Raw genomic sequence first — 19,858 nt, forward strand, 5'->3', positions numbered from 1 at the left:
TCTCCTAATGCCAAATATAAATCATCCTCTTGATTTGATTTTACGTCTGTCAGATCGTACAACTCCTCCACATAGATACCATACTTTAACCAGTATGCTCACACCTAAGTCCCTCCATAGTTACAGTGAGAGGTGTCTGTTCTGCAGCAGGAATAAACCTTTATTTTCTGGGAAATCCTTTAAAGCTGTAGTTAGTATTTTCTGTTGTTTTTTGTTGACCCAAGCAGTTTGTAACTGTCTCACTTTCTCTTCATGCTTAACCTCACTATGAGTCATTGTTTCTTCAGCTCTATATCTCTGTTTCCTAATCCTGGCTTTCTCTCTTCTCTTTGTAACACCTCCTCCTGTAAAACAAGCTACTCCACTTCATAATTACTCATCAAACATTGTTTGTCTTTGTCCTGCTTGATTGAGCCATATTAGGCAATGAAAGGGAGAGAGGCTGCTTGTCGAGGTTCATTAAGTCAGACGACACCTTCCCTGGGGACGGAGGAGGGTCGCTCATTTGACTCATAGTTCACGACCGAGTCAGCGTCTCTTCTTCTCTGCAGACAAAAAACAAACACAGGGACGGACCTTTTCTTTCGAACAAGTTCTCATCTGAGCCACCTCCAGCAGGGTGTAGTTAATTCACACAGCGTGGCCTGGCACCGACCAGCACATTCTGAGAGGCTCTGTACTCTCTCCACACACACACACACACACACACACACACACACACACACACACACACACTCTGAATCAGATCATCTGTGAATTTGGCCCACTCTGAGTTCAGCGTGCCAGGTCATAAATCGCGTGCAGTCTCGCTGAACTCCAGCCTGCCTCCTGACAGCCTGACGTGGTCATGTGAGAAAAAGAAGTGATAGGTGTAAAATTTGTGTTGATACGGTTAGAGGAGATGGTAAACAGCTTAAAGTTAGCGCTACGCCACAGCACTTTTCAGAACGTGTCATCTACAACCACGGAAAACACATCTTTGTTTCTCTTCGTTTGAACCTGTAGCTTTGTACTAACTATAGAACATAGATGAATTTATACTCAGAAAGAACCCTTCACCCCTGAGCGTGTGCACCAATGAGAATGATTAGAATCACAAACAGTTTAAATGTAACAATTCAAATAATGATGACTGCTGCAAAAACTCATTTTTATTCCTGCACAAACATCAACGCTCTTACAGTTACATCAAATACAAATATTGTGAGAATTAAAATCCTCATCTGTCAAATGTTGATATTTTTTCTGGCTTCATTTAGGTGTGAAAAAGCACCAAGGCAGATCCATTATATGTGTAAACTTATAAATAAATAATATAAATCTGAAAATCTAAAATAAATCTGAATATGATTCTCAGAATACTAAATGCTTATATAGCATGTGGTTGTGCTCTATTAATAATAATTTTCAAGCAAAAATAGTCAACTCTTTTTTTTTTTGGTTCCAGTTCCTTAAGTGTGAAAATTAGTTACTTTCATAATCATCAAAAATCATAAAAAAACATCTGACACCACGCGCTCTGAAGCCAATCCATTCATTGAGATATCTATCAGCAAATGAATTTTAAAAAGTGTTATACAATGTATGTGTAAGTCTTATCAGATCTAGTAGGTTTCTGTTTTCAACCCTCATCATACCAACATATTTAAGTCACAAGGATCACCGACTGGGGTCTCTGAGGACCCCAAGTTTGATAGCAAAAGAAAGATGTAAACTTAAATCTTCTCCAAACATACAGAGTTATGTGATACATATCATGTGAAGAACCCAAACAATGACTGTCATAGTTTTAGAAAGTTTGAGAACATTTGAATATTGTGAAAAATTGTAATTGTAAACTTTTTGCAGCAGGTTTTTCATTTACAGCGTGTTTCCCCCCGATGGTGTGTTATACTTTATATAAGCACCCATCGCAAACAGGAACTTCATCATAACCAATCTCATCTATTTAAAAACAATCACAGTCAGATATGTATGTTTTTTGTCTGGGCTAGTTTGTATCACAGTAAACTGTGATGTAAAGTCATCAGGAACAAACTGACCAATGCAGTCATAAATAAATATCAATCAATCAATCTTTATTTGTATAGCATCAACTCATAACAAGTGTTATCTCAAGACACTTTACAAAAAGCAGGTAAAAGACCTTACTCTTTGTTATGTTAAATAGAGCACCTGTGAGATATAAAAAAGCGTTTATGTCTGTGGGTGCACGAGTCAGTCGGGTTTAAAAACAAGTGAAGAACAGAAAAGATGTTGATCTCGAGTATTTTTTTCTCATCTCTAATTTCATCATTTATTTATTTAAATCCTCAGAAAAAACATTGAGGCAGAACCCTCATTCGCAATGGTGCCGAGGTACAGACAATAATAGAAAAGAGGTACGAGATACAAATAAAATAAAAGGGATCAGGTGTAATTTAGTTGTCCTGAAGTTTGATAGCAGCATCATTTGATCCGACAGAGCTCTGAATTACATGAAGCTTACCAGAAATCAGAGACATTAGAAAAGTGATCCCACACATGAATTTTTTTTGGAATATGAGATTCCACCAACTAGGGATGTTTTTATTTTATTTTATTTTATTTATTTTTCTGGTGATCTGTGTCCGTGCCTGTGTCTCTCTCTGCAAGACACTTCTCCTTCTCTCTGCAGAGCACATGGGACCTCTTAACTCACAGTCACATGCTTTTCTGCCATCAAACTCTTCATTCCCACAGACAGCTGTGTCAAACGCTTTTTAGGAGCATGAGGCTAAATAGTGAGAGTCTAGAGTTGGGCTGTTTGTGCACCAGTGTGTTCGGCATGAAGGCCTTGATAGCCCGAAAAACGACCAACAATGAGACAAAAAGGGGCCACAATTGACTCTAACGCTCTCGACTCACCCCTCAGTTCAGCAAGAGGCTGTCTGACCTAAATTCACTTTACCTCATCTGCCTAGACATTTGTTTAGCCTTCTGGGCAAACACTTAGAGAAATGTATGAGGAAGAGGAGGGAAAAAAAGAATACATATGCTTGAATACATCACATTTAGTCAGGGGAAAAGCAAAACCCGGACATCTGCAGACATATACAGCCCTCTAGTGGCAAACTGCAACGGACCTGCATGTCTGACAGAGAGAGGCCGTGAAGGGATTTTAGCAGAATTTTCTAAAACCATCTGTGGAGGTTGTACACGAAAATCAGCAAAAGTCATGAACATCCTCTGTTTTTGGCAACACACAGTAAAATATGTTACCTAATCCCAAATAAAAGGAGTCACGGGTGAGTAAAAAAAACAACACAGGCTGAGCAGAATGAATGAATCGAGGTCATAGAATCTCACCATCAGAGAGAAATTTTGTCTTTTGAGTACTGTACTCATTACAATGGCCCCGAGGAACTGTGTGCTGTGAAATCATATGCTCTAGTTAAGCTAAACAAGGGCAAGGTATTCCCACATGAAGGGCAGATGAGAATAAGTAAGTGGAGATGCAGGCAGATGAGTAAGGTTTGAGGATGGTTTAGCGCTGTTTGGCCGTCGTATCTCACTCACATTCTCAGGTTGCAAACATATCCTCCCTCCCTCCCTCTCTCTCTACCTCTCCATCTCTGTGTCTCTGTGTGCGTGCGTGAGGCAAACCTCAAGGGCTCAGTGCAGCGAGCTCATTAAAGGCTTCATTCCACTTCCAGGATGGAGCAGGATTGCAATATGGACATTGTTTATACACAAATGTTGCCGTGGGAATTATGTTTATTTCTATTACCGTCTTGCAGAAAGAGGAGGGGGGAAGAAGACAAATAAGAATGCAAAGCTTGTCTACACACATTGCTTTTCATGAAATAAAGCCTCTCCAGGAGTGCTTTGAAGAAACGGCCATTTTTTTAACCACCTCTAACGCCTCGAGTGGTACATCAGCAGCTCCCATCTCTGACCCTCCAGTGACACATGATAAAGGGTTTGAGGAGGCCGGAGGAGCAAAAGTCAACTTACAGAATCCCATCCGGAGCGTTTTACATTTAATTCCTCTGATATCCTATAAAGCTGCTCTGCTCACTAGCATGCAGTATATAAATGTCAGCGCATGTGCTCTGCGTTTGGACAGAGGATGGTCAGGAGTTTACCTCGGCTGAGCGGTCACAGAAGTGTCATTTTAAACAGCAGGGCCCGGCGGTGCGTCTGGGAGGCAGCCGATGACGCAGCGCAGTGTTGCTACACACCCCGAGCTGTGTTTGGAAACACTGAGGCAGCTTGCTACTACAGTGGGAGCCAATGGGAACAGCTGAACCGTGCACTCTTTAGCCCAGCCAAGCAGAGAAAGGGGGGGGGGGGCTGAACAGAGACACACAGAGATCCAGGAAATGCCTGAGCGCGAGGCAGCGACAGCGAGGGCCCATCAGCCCGCACATCACACCGCACATTGATCAGCCTCACATGATATATCCACCCCCCTGTAATTGCATTGCTGTTTAGAGAGGCGGTTGTTATTTATGAAATATTGAAATAACAAATGGTGTCTCCCAGCCGATATTAAGAAGAGAGATGCCACAGATCAGTCAGGGGCGGGCGGCCGCCACATCCCCCCGCGGGCTGCCTGCCCGGTCGCCTGGCGGCAGAAAACCTGCAGTCATCACAAAGTGGAAATATTTACTGCTCACACTTGTACATATGGGAGGATGGAGTGTGGGAGAGGGCAGCTGAAAAATGACTGTGTTTGTGTTTGGAGAGGAGTGCTAATCAGATTCCTTCAGCTTCAGAGGCATTCGAGGACAGCCCAGCTAAAGGTCCTCAGTGTGGATTTATTTGTTGCACGGGCACAGATGGGAAGTGTAACACTGGCAGCAGGATGTTAAGAATCAGAAAAAAAGTTTTCCAAATTTGTCACGCTGATTAGAATTTGTCAGCAGACAAGTGCTAATTGTAAACAAGTGCTCAAAGGGCCTCTGGGAGTGAATCATCAGAATCCCTACATTCATCATCAGGTTTGTTGTGTAATCGTGTGGCTGTCTGTGGTTTGTGTGTTTGTGTCTGCAGAACACCCTGGAGACCTGCACCATCTGCAGTAAGCCCATCATGGAGCGCATCCTGCGGGCCACAGGGAAAGCCTACCACCCTCACTGCTTCACCTGCGTGGTGTGCAGCCGCAGCCTGGACGGCGTCCCGTTCACCGTGGACGCGTCCAACCACATCCACTGCATCGAGGACTTCCACAAGTATGTCGGTTTAGATGCCATTCATTTTAAATGATGACATGAAATGAACATGTATCAAATGGATTTAAAGTTCCTCTCAGCTCTAAATAACATTTGAGCTCCTTCCAGCTCTTTGTTTTGGTTCACTGTGTTTCAATGTCATCTTTGTGTTTTAGTATAAGATCTCTGTGGTACATTACCTGGACAGCAGACAAAGTTAGTGACTTGCATGACCAACATAGCAGAACATTTAAAAGCTAAAGTTTGTGGAGGTGAACACAGAGAGTAGAGCAGAATATTTACTGAACACTTTTCACATGATAATCAATACGTCTCTTTTTACAGTGTCTCAAAATCATTTAATGAAATATCTTATTCACACTATTTCAACAACTTACTTGAAGTTTTATGGGGTAAAAAATGAATGTAAGTTACAAAATGTGCAGACTTACAACCAAGTACAGAAACATAAACTGCAGCAATTTGAAGACAAACTGCTATTGGACCATCGTGTCGTTGTCTTCATTTTAAAAAACTGTCATCATTTGAAATGAAAAAAAGAGCGTCCCGGCTGCGTTTAGGGAATTTAAGATGAAAAGTTAAGACAAATCTGTATTCATTCAAAAGAAAAAACGTTCCTCGCCAGACTCATTGTTATTTCACTAAACTTGTATTTTTAAGTTAGTTGTGTTCAGTGAAGGACTCAAACTAAAGACCTTCTTAGTGTGAGGCGCCAGCAGTAACCACGGCTCCGTACAGCCACTCTTTATGATACTATCAACTGTATCATAAAGTATATATCTGTTTGACTTGTTTTCAGTCGAATCATTGATGTGTGTTAGACAACTTTACATTAGTTCAGATGACTCAAAATATCACAACATTCACTCTCACTTCTCGTCACACTGACAAAGAAGAACGTTAAGTTAGCATGACTAACACTTTTTACACAGTTGTTGAATCAACAGGACCTGTTTCATTAAGAAGCTTTGGATACTTTAAAAGAGTTGACCTTGATTTTATTTTATTTTTAAACTAAACACATTTTCTTATCTAACCTACAAAGACATAAAACCTGTGTACCGTGTCCTAGTCTCTTTCACTAGCCTGGTGTTGCTGCACGTTTTGACTAATATGAGCACAAGTTGAAACAGTTTGTGGAGAAAAAGCAGCACGACACAAAAAAGTAAAGATGAACGACAACATCTGTCAAAGAAAGACAAAATAATGCTTGTATGTGTGCAGGCCTAGAGGAGGTGTGCATGCTGCCTAACAAAGAAAGATCATTGAATTTGTTTATTGATACCCTCATTTTGTACACAATAAAATAATTTCTCTCTGGAATAAATTTACACTTTCCCCTCTTTTGTTTGAAAATCATTAAAGGCCTGTCTCGTATTGACGCCTGTTGCAAATAGAGGCAGCGTCATTTCATAGTCTGAAGAAATAAAAGCCCTCATAGAAGTTTTAGGGTATGTCCAAAATCCCAACATTTTCCATAAAGGCTGTATGAATAAATCTGCTGAACATAAGTTAATATAAATGTGTTCATATTTATTGTAATATACATTTAATAACAATAGTGATGTTAAATTTAACATGTGATCAATAGTTCCTTACCGGTCCTCTTATCTTTTAATCAATCTCTTCCTATGATTCGAGGGTAACGTTTCCAAACCTCGTAGTCTCTTGATTTTGTTGACATTTTTGAATAAATGTAGGTTAATAGTTATTATTTTAATTATAATAATTTTTATTGATAGAGAGCTTTTCTAAACTGATGTTACCAAAAGCTTCACCAGAATAAAACAAAGCAGGAAACAAGCCAGGAGGGAAAATCAAGCAAAGCCATAAAATCACCAAGTCACCAACTAAAGGACAAGTCATGAATTGAAGTGACATCAGGAAAAACTGTCCACAAGAAGAGTGTTGATGAAATCTGATGACCAGATATCTTAGTTAACTTCTACTTTTCTTTGATTTAGCTGCAGACTGATGGTGGGTCACACAATGAAGAAAAACATCCTAAAAAACATTGCCCCCCCCCCCCCCCCCCTTTAAACAGACATTGACCAGGCACTGTAACCATCTTCACTGCTGCTGCTGTGAAACATCAGCCCCCCTCATTCAGACAGCATCTTCCTGTTACGTTGAACGTCTTGTAGGAACGTTCCTGCTCTGACAGACTGTGAAAAACTTTAAGTTAAATGTTTAAGGAGCTTATTAGCATGATATTGTTCTCATTCGACGTATTTCCTGCAGGCAGCTGTTTCCAGTAACAGCTCTGATTAACCAATGGTGTGCAATAAAGAAACATAATATCAAATCAGTGCTGTTGTTGCTCTGTGCCTGCCCGAGGTGTAAATATGTAACTGTTTGCATGCACTTCAGCCACAACAAGTGTGGACGCTGATTTTATGTAAGTGTTGTGTTTACAGCGTGTTCGTCTGCTATCCCTCGGGCTAAACTCACCACACATGTTTAACTAACCTTAGAAATCCAGCTCAACTTATCGATACTCTATCTTTGGTTCTTCCCTTTCGGTAAAGAAGTGCAGCCAAATGCCACAAGCCCAATGACCTTACGAGATGAGTCAGTAGACGTGAATGAACAAGTAAATTCCTGTCACTGTGTCACAATCCAGTTATTGCATAACGGCCACCTTACCAGAAATGTTCCTCTGCTCACTGACCAGAAGAGAAACAGAAGTAAACAGCTTGCTCTCGTTGTGTGAGCGCTCAGCTTTCACTTTGTGGAGTCGCAGCGCTCTGCCCATGTTTAATTCCACATGACAAGTGTGACCTCAACAGCGCAGCCCTTTTGTGTCGAGGAATAGTCACGCCCGGGCCTGAGCTGTTTCTCTGCCTAACTGTACGACGACAAACCCCCCCACCTCACTTCACTTCAGCTCCCCGTTCCCAGGCTGGCCCTCGTTCACCTGAAACGACCTGAGATCTCATGCTGCTTTTCAGATCCTCATGGATCCTATTGTTAGACAGACTTTCAAGAATTACAGATTCCACTGGTTTTCAAAAAACGGTACACTGACAGTCAGTTAAAATATTTGTGTATATATATATATATATATATAGCCTTTCCTCAAATATTCTACTTATGTGAAATATTTCAGAGAAGGGCAGATTTAGTCTCGGTGGTTGAGCAGATAAATAATTGAACAGGAACCAGGAAAATTCTCAAGTGTCTTCCTTTTAGTTGACATAATGGTTTCCTAATGTAAAAACACTATTGTTCTTTATCGTTGATTCTATTTTGACACTTTGAGGGAGAACTGAAACCATCGGTTGATCTATTGTTCGGTCATGTGGGTAATTCAGAGAGGAGGGCTGGAAAAAACATTTGTTAAATCTTCTCAAAATAATGTTTACTTGACCCTTTTAGACCTTTGTAAACTATTTTTATGAGGGGCCCCATACCTCACTGAGACCAGAGTACTCTGTCATGGTCTCTTGAAAGAAATTCAAAATACCTCCATGAAAAAGTGTAGAAAAGCTGATCACCTTAGCGTCTTAATAATGACATCTCTTTGGGTTTACTGTTGTTCTGAGCTCATTTCTCTTATTCTGGATTCTCTCACAGGAAGTTTGCTCCACGCTGCTGTGTGTGCTCTGAGCCGATAATGCCGGCGCCGGGTCAGGAGGAGACGGTCCGTATTGTGGCCCTGGACCGGGACTTCCACGTGCAGTGTTACCGCTGTGAGGTACATATGTGTTTTTCTTGTCTGGTACAGTGTATGAGAGCTCTCCATAATTGGACGTATGTATGCACCATTCTGCACAGCTCCAGGTGACAGTCAGTTATTACACAAGCAGGTATAAGAAATAAAGTCCATGCCGTCCCCGGAGTCACCTTTCCATCGAGACGACTCCATCATCCCTCTCTCACCTGCCTGGAAATAGCTCTCCATCTCTCCTTCTGCAAAGTTCACAGACTTACATGGTAACCGATCTGTCAGCCACAGCCAGCCGTCTGATAAGCCGCGCGGAGAGACATATCGTGCCCGGCTAAAAGAGAAGTAACGTGTCACATTGTCGAGGAGCTGAGGCGGTGTGAGTGCACAGAACGTTTGGCAGACATAAAGGTCAAAGGAAAGCAGAGCAGATTAGTTCAGCAGAAAAAGAGCTCAACGAGAGGAGAATATTGTCACCAGGGAGACGAGAGGACGGAGACGCATTTCTCGTGTGTGTGTGTGTGTGTGTGTGTGTGTGTGTGTGTGTGTGTGTGTGTGTGTGTGTGTGTGTGTGTGTGTGTGTGTGTGTGTGTGTGTGTGTGTGTGTGTGTGTGTGTGTGTGTGTGTGTGTGTGTGTGTGTGTGTGTGTGTGTGTGTGTGTGTGTGTGTGTGTGTGTGTGTGTGTGTGTGTGTGTGATATGCTTTGTTTGCTTATTAACCTGTATAAAGAGTGAAGAGAACACATACCTCAAAGATAGATGGACAGGTAAAGATCAAAAATAACCTGAAGGTTGGAGTTTAAAAAAAGATATATATCACGTTATCATCATGACATTTAGATTGAGTTATCGTCTTTAGGCATTTTCAAGTAAACATCACGGAGTGTGGTATTTATATCTGTATGGTCTGCAGAGGGTATTGACTATGTTAAGAAGGGGTTTTCATATTGTTATATTATAGATAGAAGTTGAGGAAATACACAGGGCACTGAGGGAGTAGGTGGAAGCAGGGGCGTGTCCGCAGAGTAGGCCAGGGGTGGCATGGACCCCCTTGAAATCTTATTGGCCACCCCAGGTGCGACCCCAATATTCCTCAACTATGATTGGCTATTTGCCAGAGGTGGGACTTGTGTGTAAATCCGCTACTCAGGCTGGGTTGAGACAGGCCACTCATAGTTCTCAGTGTGCAAATGTTTGTATAAAAACTTGAAATTATGATGGTGATGCATTCAGCTGAATGCACACAAACTTTCAGGCTACTCCTGCACAAGTCAGTGCCCCAGTTGGGCCACCCCAGTCCAGTGAGTCTAGACACGCTCCTGGGGGGAGGGCATGACATGAAACAAAAGTTGCCAGAACTGAGACGAATCCGATATTTTATTTTATTTTAATTAGGCTTTATTTAAACAGGAATACTCCCATTGAGATACTCCATTACAACGGAGTCGTTGCATGGACAGCAGCACAAAAAAAGTTCCATACAAAGAAAAAACAACAGACCCTATCAAACAAGAATCAGTCAATGAATTCAGCAGTAAAACAAAAACACTTTTCAAATGATCCCCATCCTGGTGTCATAATCTTCCAAACTTATACAGCACTGAAGTTAAAGATGACTCAGTAGCTCTGCATGTCAAGAATATCGCTATAGTCAGTTAGTCAACTCTATATGTTGATTAAAAGACATTTTCCACCAGGAGAAACCCCAATATTTATACGTCACCTCATATTTCAAATCTCTGAACACCATCTTTCATTTCTGCCTTAGACCTTGAGAAGCACATGACTTTAGTCTGGTTGCCATAAAGTATGAATCTTCTTGTTTCAATGTTTCTCTACCAAACATAAAACCACAAAGACGATTTGAACACAGACCACATGCACAGTGAATATTGGGCCTATTTTTGAAAGAGACTTCAACGAGACAAAGTCAGAAGAAGAATCGGATAAATTGAAAACATCCTCTCTGTAAATCACATGACATATTTTCATCCTAAATTTGTAAACAAGAAGCAGACATGTATAATCCCTTTTGGAAAAATAGTTTGTTTCATCTGTAAACATTTAGAACCAACCAACTAAAAGGGGATTTAAGGTCATTTAGTTTGTTTTAGGGGGGTTTAGTTTGGTTTCCTCGAGTCGTGTTATGTCACGCATCACTATCTTATATTATTTCATGTTGTGTTTTCTTATTTTATGTTTATGTTTGCTTATTTGTCCATTTTCACATTTTAGGGTCTAAATGACTGCTGAACGAATGTACTGTGTTGTGTCAGATACAAGTTAAAGTTCTTGCTTTTAACAATGGAGTCTACTAGCTTTGTAGCAGTCATTCAACAGCTGCTTTTAGTTTCAAAAAGCCTCAAAATTAAAACAAAAGTTGCATCTCTGTGGCAACCCTGAGCATAGAGTTGTTAGACACTTTGAATTACAATCTGAGCCTCAGTGGGGAAAACAAGCAGTGCAAGGGGACATACTTTGATTTTCACATGTGCTTGTCAGCTGCAGCCATGTTGTAGAGCATTGCCAAAGCTATTTGTCATTTAAGCCTCAAAATATATACAAATAGAAAATAGGGCCTGTTTTCAGAAATACAGTTTTGAGAGAAATGTACCTTACTTATCCAGTCATAACAACTCATTGGCTCTCTAGATTCAGAAGCTGGTAATGAAGCTGAACCTTGTTTCAGCCTCAGAGGATTCTCTGCAGAGAGCCGCCTGTTTCCTGACATTCACTGTCTGAGTTCTTAAACAGCAGAAAATGTCTCATTCAGGCTGTGAGCACAGCGAGGGTGTGAATGTGTCTGATCGGTGAGCATGGAGAATCACTCTGTTTGTGTTGTCTGGACTCACCGAGTATCTGTGTCCTGCAGGACTGTGGCTCTCTGCTCTCAGAGGGGGATAACCAGGGCTGCTACCCTCTGGACGGACACGTCCTCTGCAAAAACTGTAACTCCAGCCGCATCCAGGCCCTCACCGCCAAGGCCACCACTGACCTCTGAACAACCCGCTGCCCGGTCACCTCCACTGTGATAAACACACGCTCTCTCTCTTTCTTCTATTGCAAACATACCCGTTCACAGAAGCTTGCATTCTTCAGCGTATCTTATAATATACCTTCACTTACAATAACAGAAGATCACCTTCACATGCAAACATGCACTGTACGTATTGACTCGGTACAACCACAGCAGAAGAGGTTGTGCATATTTAACTCTGTGGTTAAAACAATAACGCAACATTTAAAAAACACGCTGATACATTTTTATGTTCAGAAAGTTAAATAATTAAAGTCACAGTTAGGGGCCAGTTAGCTTCTCTGCATGAAAACAGTCTCTGTCCAAAGTTAGAAAACTTGACTATAACTTTAAAGCGCCCTGATTACATGTGGGCTCTTTTTGAATGGTTGCACATGGACTAATGTGATGCTACTGGCCCAAAAATGATCCACAACAGAAGTCAGTGTGAGCCACAACGTGTTGTTTTAATCTCTTTTTTTGTGTTTTTTTTAAATATGAGACTAAATGTGTTTAGTACAGAAGCTTTCAGCAGACATGAATCCTTACATTTATTTAAGAGAAACAGATTAAAATCAAACTTTAGATGAGGGCTGTCAGCTTTACGGTGTTAATCACGATGCGATGAAGGTCTGAAATAATCATTCTTTTTTTTTCCCGCGTTAATCACATGCTATTTGTCCTTTTAGTTGAGCAGTATCTCCCTGTAGATACAGTGATACCAAAAGAATGACAACACTGCGCTTTAAAATGTCTCATTTCACTTAAAGAATCTCCCAGACGCCTCAGGTGATGAGTCAGAAGTGATATCCACCTTGTGATATCAAACATTTGACTTTTTAACCTTACCTTTAACTGGTTTTTATTTCCTTTATCCATAACCAGTTCCCTTTTCCGTGGTTAAGTTAATATTGTAACGTCAAAAGTTTCTTATTGTTTTAATCAGGTTTGTATCCAAACAGGAAGTAAAGTAACCTTAGCTTAAGTCAGTTACACATTTCAAAATATAAGCATAAAAAATAAGGCTTTGCAAACATTCGATTACAAATTCACTATTGAAATGTATGTGTTTTTTTATGAATGGTATGACAATCCTATTATTATGGATGTATCTCTGCTGAGAGCTTCTGTAACTAACGGAGTGTTGGAGGAGCGAGTGCACAGTGTTTGATATCTTTGGACAGATTAGCCTCTTTCCAGTCTTGATGCTAAGCTAAGCGTAAAGGTTGGGTATGTGTTCCTGAACAAAGATGAGTGATGTTGTGTGTGTAATGGTCATGTCATTAAAACCATTCAGGACATCTGTATAGAGGAATAGTTATAAAAACACTAAAGTAAACAACAACACAGCAAGTAGTAACTTATGTTAGCTAGCTTAATGAGCCACATTTTGTCTGCTAAGCTAACACTCTAGCTAAGAATCAACTCCAGACAGTGATACTTATTATTCTTTTGCTACTAAAGCTAAATAAAAGCAAATGAATGTCTATCAGAAACTATCATGATCAAATTATAATCAGACATTTCTATAATTTGCCCGTCTGTTTTTTCGATTTGGATTGCATACCCATCTTTTAGCTCCGTGCTGCATCAGTGTTTTCATACACGCCTCATAACGTCTCAATGAGTATGTAAATACAAAATGTCTCAAAATGATAAGAAACTGCTTAAATCCAACCTCAGTAATCGTTAATATAGATCCTCACTCAGTGTTATTATGTTCACAATCATCTGACACCAGCATCTTGTAGCCAGGCTGCTCGTGCATTCAAGCCTAGATGTTTCCCCCTGACTGCTTCATTTCAAACGGCCCATAAATATATTCGAAATGTTTGACGCTTCTGCCCTGCAGGTGAACACATAAAGATGTGTGTGTGTGTGTGTGAGCAGTATTTAGAAAAACTATGATGATCGAAGATTCATTTTACTCCTCAGTGTTTCTCACAATGAGCTGACGGTACAGATATGTGGATAAAATGACACAATCAAGCTCATTATCACGACACCAGCTCCGCTAACTGAACACCAAAGATTTAGATTTTAACTGCCACATTTACTGTCTGCAACTAAAGTAAACGGACCACAGGAGCAACACATGCACAGCTGTTGAATGCACTTCCTCTCAAACATAACACTTTCTTTATACTTTCCATTCAAATGTTTTTATGCACACGATACTTTTTTTTTTCTTTGGTGGCCTGAACGGCACAATCCTGTCATTCCATTCATAGATACAGCTTCATATTTGAGTTGAATTTTAAAGTATTTGAGCATATATATTTATATATCTCTTCTCCTCGTTTAACATGACATAGATTAAATTAGTGATCGTAGTTGAAGCAGTTTGGTAGAGATTACAGATTTCAGATGGCTATGCAATTTTTAATATTAATTGCATCGACACTTTATAAGAAATTTTATGAATAAGGAAATATTTTACCTGTACAGATTCAACATAAGTGTCCTTATAGTAACTTCTTTCATCAGAACGGTTCTGTTGGTACTCTGTGACTGTGCTGTTTGTCAGTATTGATTGTACCACCGACATTTGTCTTTTAGTTTTAGTGTTTGTTCAAAGTTTGAGTTTTGGAGGAAGAAGGGACCGGAAGAGTTTCCCAAAAATGATGACGACGATGATGATGATGATGATGATGATGATGTTGATGTTGATGATGATGATGATTTTATTTGTTCCATCCAAGAGTTTTTTTTAAAGTAGTTTGACCTTTTTGATTTGTTTTATTTTTTCATAACAATAACTTGACCAGCCATTAAGTTTTTTAGGCTTGTGAGTTAAAGGTACCTTGTGGAGTTTTTGAACAGCGGGGGCACTGTGGAGCAATGTTTTTATTGTAATCTTGTTTTTATGAGCAGGTCCCATTTGAAGCTTGTACAGGAGCCTTGACCTTTTATACAGAGGTCATGGTAGTCACCAAATATTGCTCCATCGAGTCATGCAAGACAACAACAAAGAAACACACTACTATCAGAAAGTGAAGCAAAACTTTGTCAATGTTTTCCAAACCAACAGCAAAGACACAAAAACAACCATAAGAGTGAACATGATTGACATTAAGACAAGCAAAAAGATTCATATCTATCATTAAATTCATCAACTATATTTGAAGAGACACAAAACAAATTACAAAGACAAACAAAATGACACAAGGAGCTAGAACAAGGTGTAAAAAGACTGCAAAGAGAAACATATCAACAACAAACACAAGACCCCTCAAAGACTAGTCTTTAAAAAAACAATGTATTTTGTGCCTCTTTAAGTCTACAGAGAACGTAAACACAATATGAATGAGAAAGCTCCACAGTGTACCTTTAAACAAAAGATAGATGGTTTCATAAATGAGTTCTTGTTAGCTTATTTTTGGTTTACACTTTGATGATTTGGTTTATTGCCATCCTCATGAATTAAGACAAAGTATTTCCCAAGCCTCCGTGGCAGATGTCTTGAGCATGTTGATGATTTTATGAACAAAGCAATCAACACTTTAATAGGATTGACTTCTCTTCACTGTTTCCTGACACTCTGAGAGGTGAAAGTGTTAAAATGTCAGAAAGTGATTTTTATAAACAAAGCAACAAAACCCTCTTTGGGCTGTGCCTTCTAATCAGTTTGTCTGCTAACATCAGAGCATTCATGATGTCGTTTAATGTTTTGAAACCATGGCAACACCTTGTAAGCAACTGTGTCAATAAGCCAATTAACTAATTTCAGTGAAAATTGTTTTGACATTCAACAGACCTTTGCCAGGACACAAATTCTACAACTCAAGTGTTTTTACCTTTTTAAAATTTGAAACAGTGTTTTATACTCCACAATGATCTGTAACAGCTCTGCACAGCCGGTCCTCTGGGAGATTAAAGCAACTCACATTTAATAAAAAATGTTGTAGACACGAAGTTCATCATTGAAGGTCAAAAACCAAGAAGAGTTAAAAGCTGATTCAAGTCAAAACTGGCAAGTGCTCTCCTTGAAAGAAAATGTGTTTTAAGTTCCAACTGAATGTTAGCACTGTGCTTTGTGATCCCCATATTTTAACATTTCCTCTCCTAACGAGAAGCTGTGAGGGACTGTTTGCAGATGTTGATTGGAGTTTATGGTCTCAGATGGGCACTGAATGTGACAACAAACAACATGAACATAGTGACGTCCTTCGACTGCTAGTTAGATCTTACCCCATGGAGAGAAGAAACTACATTTTCGTCCCCAAGTTAAGAGGGAGTCATTGAGTGCTCACATGGACTTGAGTATCTCGGTTTTGGATTTTTTGCCCTTATCCCCATTTTAATTAACCCAATTTTGCCACCTAAAGAACCTATAGAAAATGTGTTTCGTGGCATGTGTACGCCTTATCCTAGTTTCTAACAGATGCCGACTACCTGCACAGGCTGACGAAGCAGCTGTTCTTACTTAAAGGTCATATAATATCCTATTTTCAACAAGTTTAAATAAGTCTCAGAGCTCCTCAAAACATGTCTCTCTGTTCCTGTATTTGATCATGCCTATAAACCCCTTTATTTCAGCCCTGCTCAGAACAGGCTGTTTCTGTGTCTGTACCTTTAAATGTAAATGAGCTGTGTCTGACCACACCCCCTCTCTGGAAGGGCTTTGGTGACTACGGCTTTCTTGCACCATGCCCGATGGTTTACGGTGAGAAGGCAGACTCAGAGGGGAGAACAAACACCTAGCTGTGGGAGTATCACCCACCTTTGGGAGGAGTTACTGCCCTTTGTGATGTCACAAAGGGAAAATCTCCAAATGGCCTGTTAAAGCACACATTTTCTGAAAAGTGGAGCAGGGAAAAGACAGACTTTTCTTATAATTCGGGGGTTTGTAGACAGGCTGTAGACACATATTTGTGTTTAAAAAACATGGTGAAGTGTATTCTCATAATACAGTGACCATTAAAGAGCAACAAAGAAACTGACTTCTGTCTTTCGGTAAAGTTGGTATTTAATAGTACCAAGCCCACAATGAGCATAACCATGTTCCTCTGTGTCCGTGTAAACACCATATCCCGAATATGATCCAAACCGGGACAAGGCTCTTAACCGGGATACCCATGTCCATGTAAACGCACTCATTTAAATCTTTTCCAGGACATGACAAACATCTTAAATACCAGTTTTAAAAAAGTGTCACAGAGCTAGAATCAGAATGTAACATCTTCTCTTGTTAATTTATTGCAAACTATCATTACAATCATTTTTAACAAAGGTCAAGCTGCAGGAGTCAAAAACAGTTCAATCCGTGCATCTCTAGAGTCACAGATTACATGTGTTTGTCTTTTTGTTATCACTATACTTAAATATCCATCAATTTGACTGTTAGATTCAGTGAGTGGTGTGACAACTGCTCTTTGTGAAACAACACACCTTATAGATCAGTATGTCACATGTGTTGCTAGGTTTCAGCTCACAGGGATGTTGTTGATCAGGCGTTAGCTTCTCATGGCTGCCTGTTAAAGGTCCATGCAGGGCTTTCTGACATGCTTTCCCAATCAGAAAGCAGAATCTAACTTCTACCAAAGAAAACACACAAAAAAGATTTCTGCAGTTAAACGGTCAGAGACCTACATTTTGAAAGTCGTTTTGGAATAAAAACAGTGCAGTTATGCTCATTTAAAATGATAACTCCTCAACTTTTCATCACAGATTTTCTCTAAACACAACATTACCGTACTAGCTTTGGAAGTTGATGTGAGGACCTTTGTGTTTTGTTGTTTTCCTTCAGTAGTCCACAAGTTTTCTGAAGCCAAAACGGTATCCATTATTCAGATCCGCCTCTGGTTCTCGCTCTACAGGAAAACATTTCATTGCAATACTGCAGCAATATGTAGCAGGAACATTTGCTGTGCTCTGAGGCGTGAACTCTCTGCAGCTGAATCATTCCTGTGCTGTGTTCAAGTGAATCAGTGACAGTGTGAGGAAGAAGTGTACAGTAACTGTGAGCCACAAATATCAACATGTTCATGAAATGAGTTGACATCAGACAAATCAGACGTTCTGTGGGGTGATGTGTAAAAAGAACAGTAAACAATCAAACATTCATTTTATCTGACATATAAAACAGTCAACACAAATAAATGATAAGTGTTCAGTATATTTTCAAACCATGTGCATGCCTGTGAATATATAAGTCAATGTTTTAACCCAATAAAAGACGTTTTGACTGATTATTAAAAAAACAGTGCTGCGTTATTACTTTTTTACATGTTACCTTTGCACAAGATTGGAGGTCATTTAACGCTACAAACCTTTTGAGCATCCATGGCGATTATATTTTGCAACTAAAAACCAGGTATTTCCATCATGATTGTGCAAACTAAACCCCACCATGTACTATATAAGCCTCATATTTGTGGTGGAATGTCAGCTCACACTGTACGACTGAATCGTTTACAACGCACGACCAAAGCTCGAGATGTGTGTGCTCACTGCAAGAGTTAAATCAGGACGGAGCATTCACAATTGGCAATACATCGATGTGTATTTTATTGGTCTCATATACAACACTCAAATACACACACAGGTGTACTCCATGGCTAATGACACGCAATGGGCTGAAATTATTCCCGATTAAAAAATCAGGTCAAATGGGTCGTACAGTATACGTCTGCTTTAAGTTAGAGCTAAAAGGAGAGGGAATTTTGCAACAACTCAAAAAGAAAGCTAATGTTTGCTGACAGCTCTACATCTAAATAAGCTAATGGTTACTAACATGCTTCCAATAAAATCACAATAAGTGAGAATTCAACCTACCTGAGTAGTGTCGGTAAATAAACCCAAACCAGCTGGAACCATTCAGCAGCTTTGAGCATGTTTCAGAATGTATTTATTTTTTCTGTTAGAGCCAGCATCTCATTTTCACTCTTTACATTTCAACGGTTTATATGAAGGTTGTTACGGGGTTCTAGCTTTTCAGATTTCTAAGAAATGTCCATAAAGCGTTCAAACGTATATTGTTTAATAACTGGCTTATTAGCACATGTTTTTACAAAGTGTACGATGGGAGTGCGAGTTAAACCTCTCTGACTGTAGGTTAATGTGCCATAAAATCTGTATTAAACTCCCCTGTTTACATTTTCTTTATAGACAATCTGTGTTGACGTCTTCGGTCTTTGTTGAAGCTTAAATATTCAAACACACATTGATGCTTCAGATAAAAAGAAAAGACGGTTCAATGATATCTATTTGCTCAGAGTATTTGTGTTGTCTACTGTCTTTGTTCTGCCAATGTTTGTCAAAGTGCCTTTGTCGGAGTAGTATCGAATCACTTTACTGTTGCTGTGTGTTGTGTGGTTTGCCCTGCTCACATGTTTACTCATCTTTACCAAAGTACATAAAGTAGATCCCTTAGTCTGGGGTCAATATATCCTCCATACAGTGGATGTTTCCAGCAGCAGCAGCAGCAGCAGCAGCAGCAGCAGTGTCTCAAACAGTGTGAAACTCGCCTGAGCTTAACCCTGTGATGTTCAGGCAGAGCGTCTCATCTGCTCTCAGTCTTTGGAAGGGTCATGTAGTCAACTGTTGTTTTTTTCTCTTCAATAAAAGCTTTGCAGTAGCAGCACGTCTCTGTGTCTTTGTTTGCTTTTATTCATTGAACTATGTAAGAAAATATTAAGTTTCTGTTTCAGGTCATTGCATCCTGCCTGTGCGTGCAGCTCCATCGGCCTTCCGCTGGTTACCTCTCGCTCTTTGGTTGCAGGTCAGTCACACGGGCCCGGGCAGTGACCTCCTTCTCTCATGCAACCCTAAAACCTCCCGGTGACCTCCTGAGAGGCGTACTGTTTTAACCCCGGGCTGCTGCACTCCCTTTAAGAGTCATTTAAAAGCCCTTCAGTGGCAGCGAACGCCCTGTGCTTACACAGCTCCGATTCATTTCCTCCTGTCTCATGCTGCGAGTCCCAGACCGCTCCTCAGCTGAATTGAAATCACCTGCTTAATAGAAATCCTGCGCTTGCAA

At 40.1% G+C, this 19,858-nt stretch overlaps 1 protein-coding gene across 3 annotated transcripts in view; it reads left to right on the forward strand.

Moving 5' to 3' along the window:
- lpp (LIM domain containing preferred translocation partner in lipoma) overlaps positions 1 to 19,459 on the forward strand; it is a 179,166-nt gene extending 159,707 nt beyond the window's left edge. For all 3 annotated transcript variants that reach the window (XM_020631561.3, XM_020631578.3, XM_020631569.3), the window contains 3 exons: positions 5,017 to 5,195; positions 8,772 to 8,892; positions 11,734 to 19,459. In XM_020631561.3, coding sequence (XP_020487217.1) covers positions 5,017 to 5,195; positions 8,772 to 8,892; positions 11,734 to 11,862 — 429 coding nt within the window. In that variant the 3' untranslated portion in view covers positions 11,863 to 19,459. The remainder of the gene's footprint in view (positions 1 to 5,016; positions 5,196 to 8,771; positions 8,893 to 11,733) is intronic.
- Positions 19,460 to 19,858: the final 399 nt, after the last annotated feature.

This window comes from Labrus bergylta, chromosome 6 (genome assembly GCF_963930695.1).
Source record: "Labrus bergylta chromosome 6, fLabBer1.1, whole genome shotgun sequence".
In the NCBI taxonomy this organism is placed as follows: domain Eukaryota; kingdom Metazoa; phylum Chordata; class Actinopteri; order Labriformes; family Labridae; genus Labrus; species Labrus bergylta.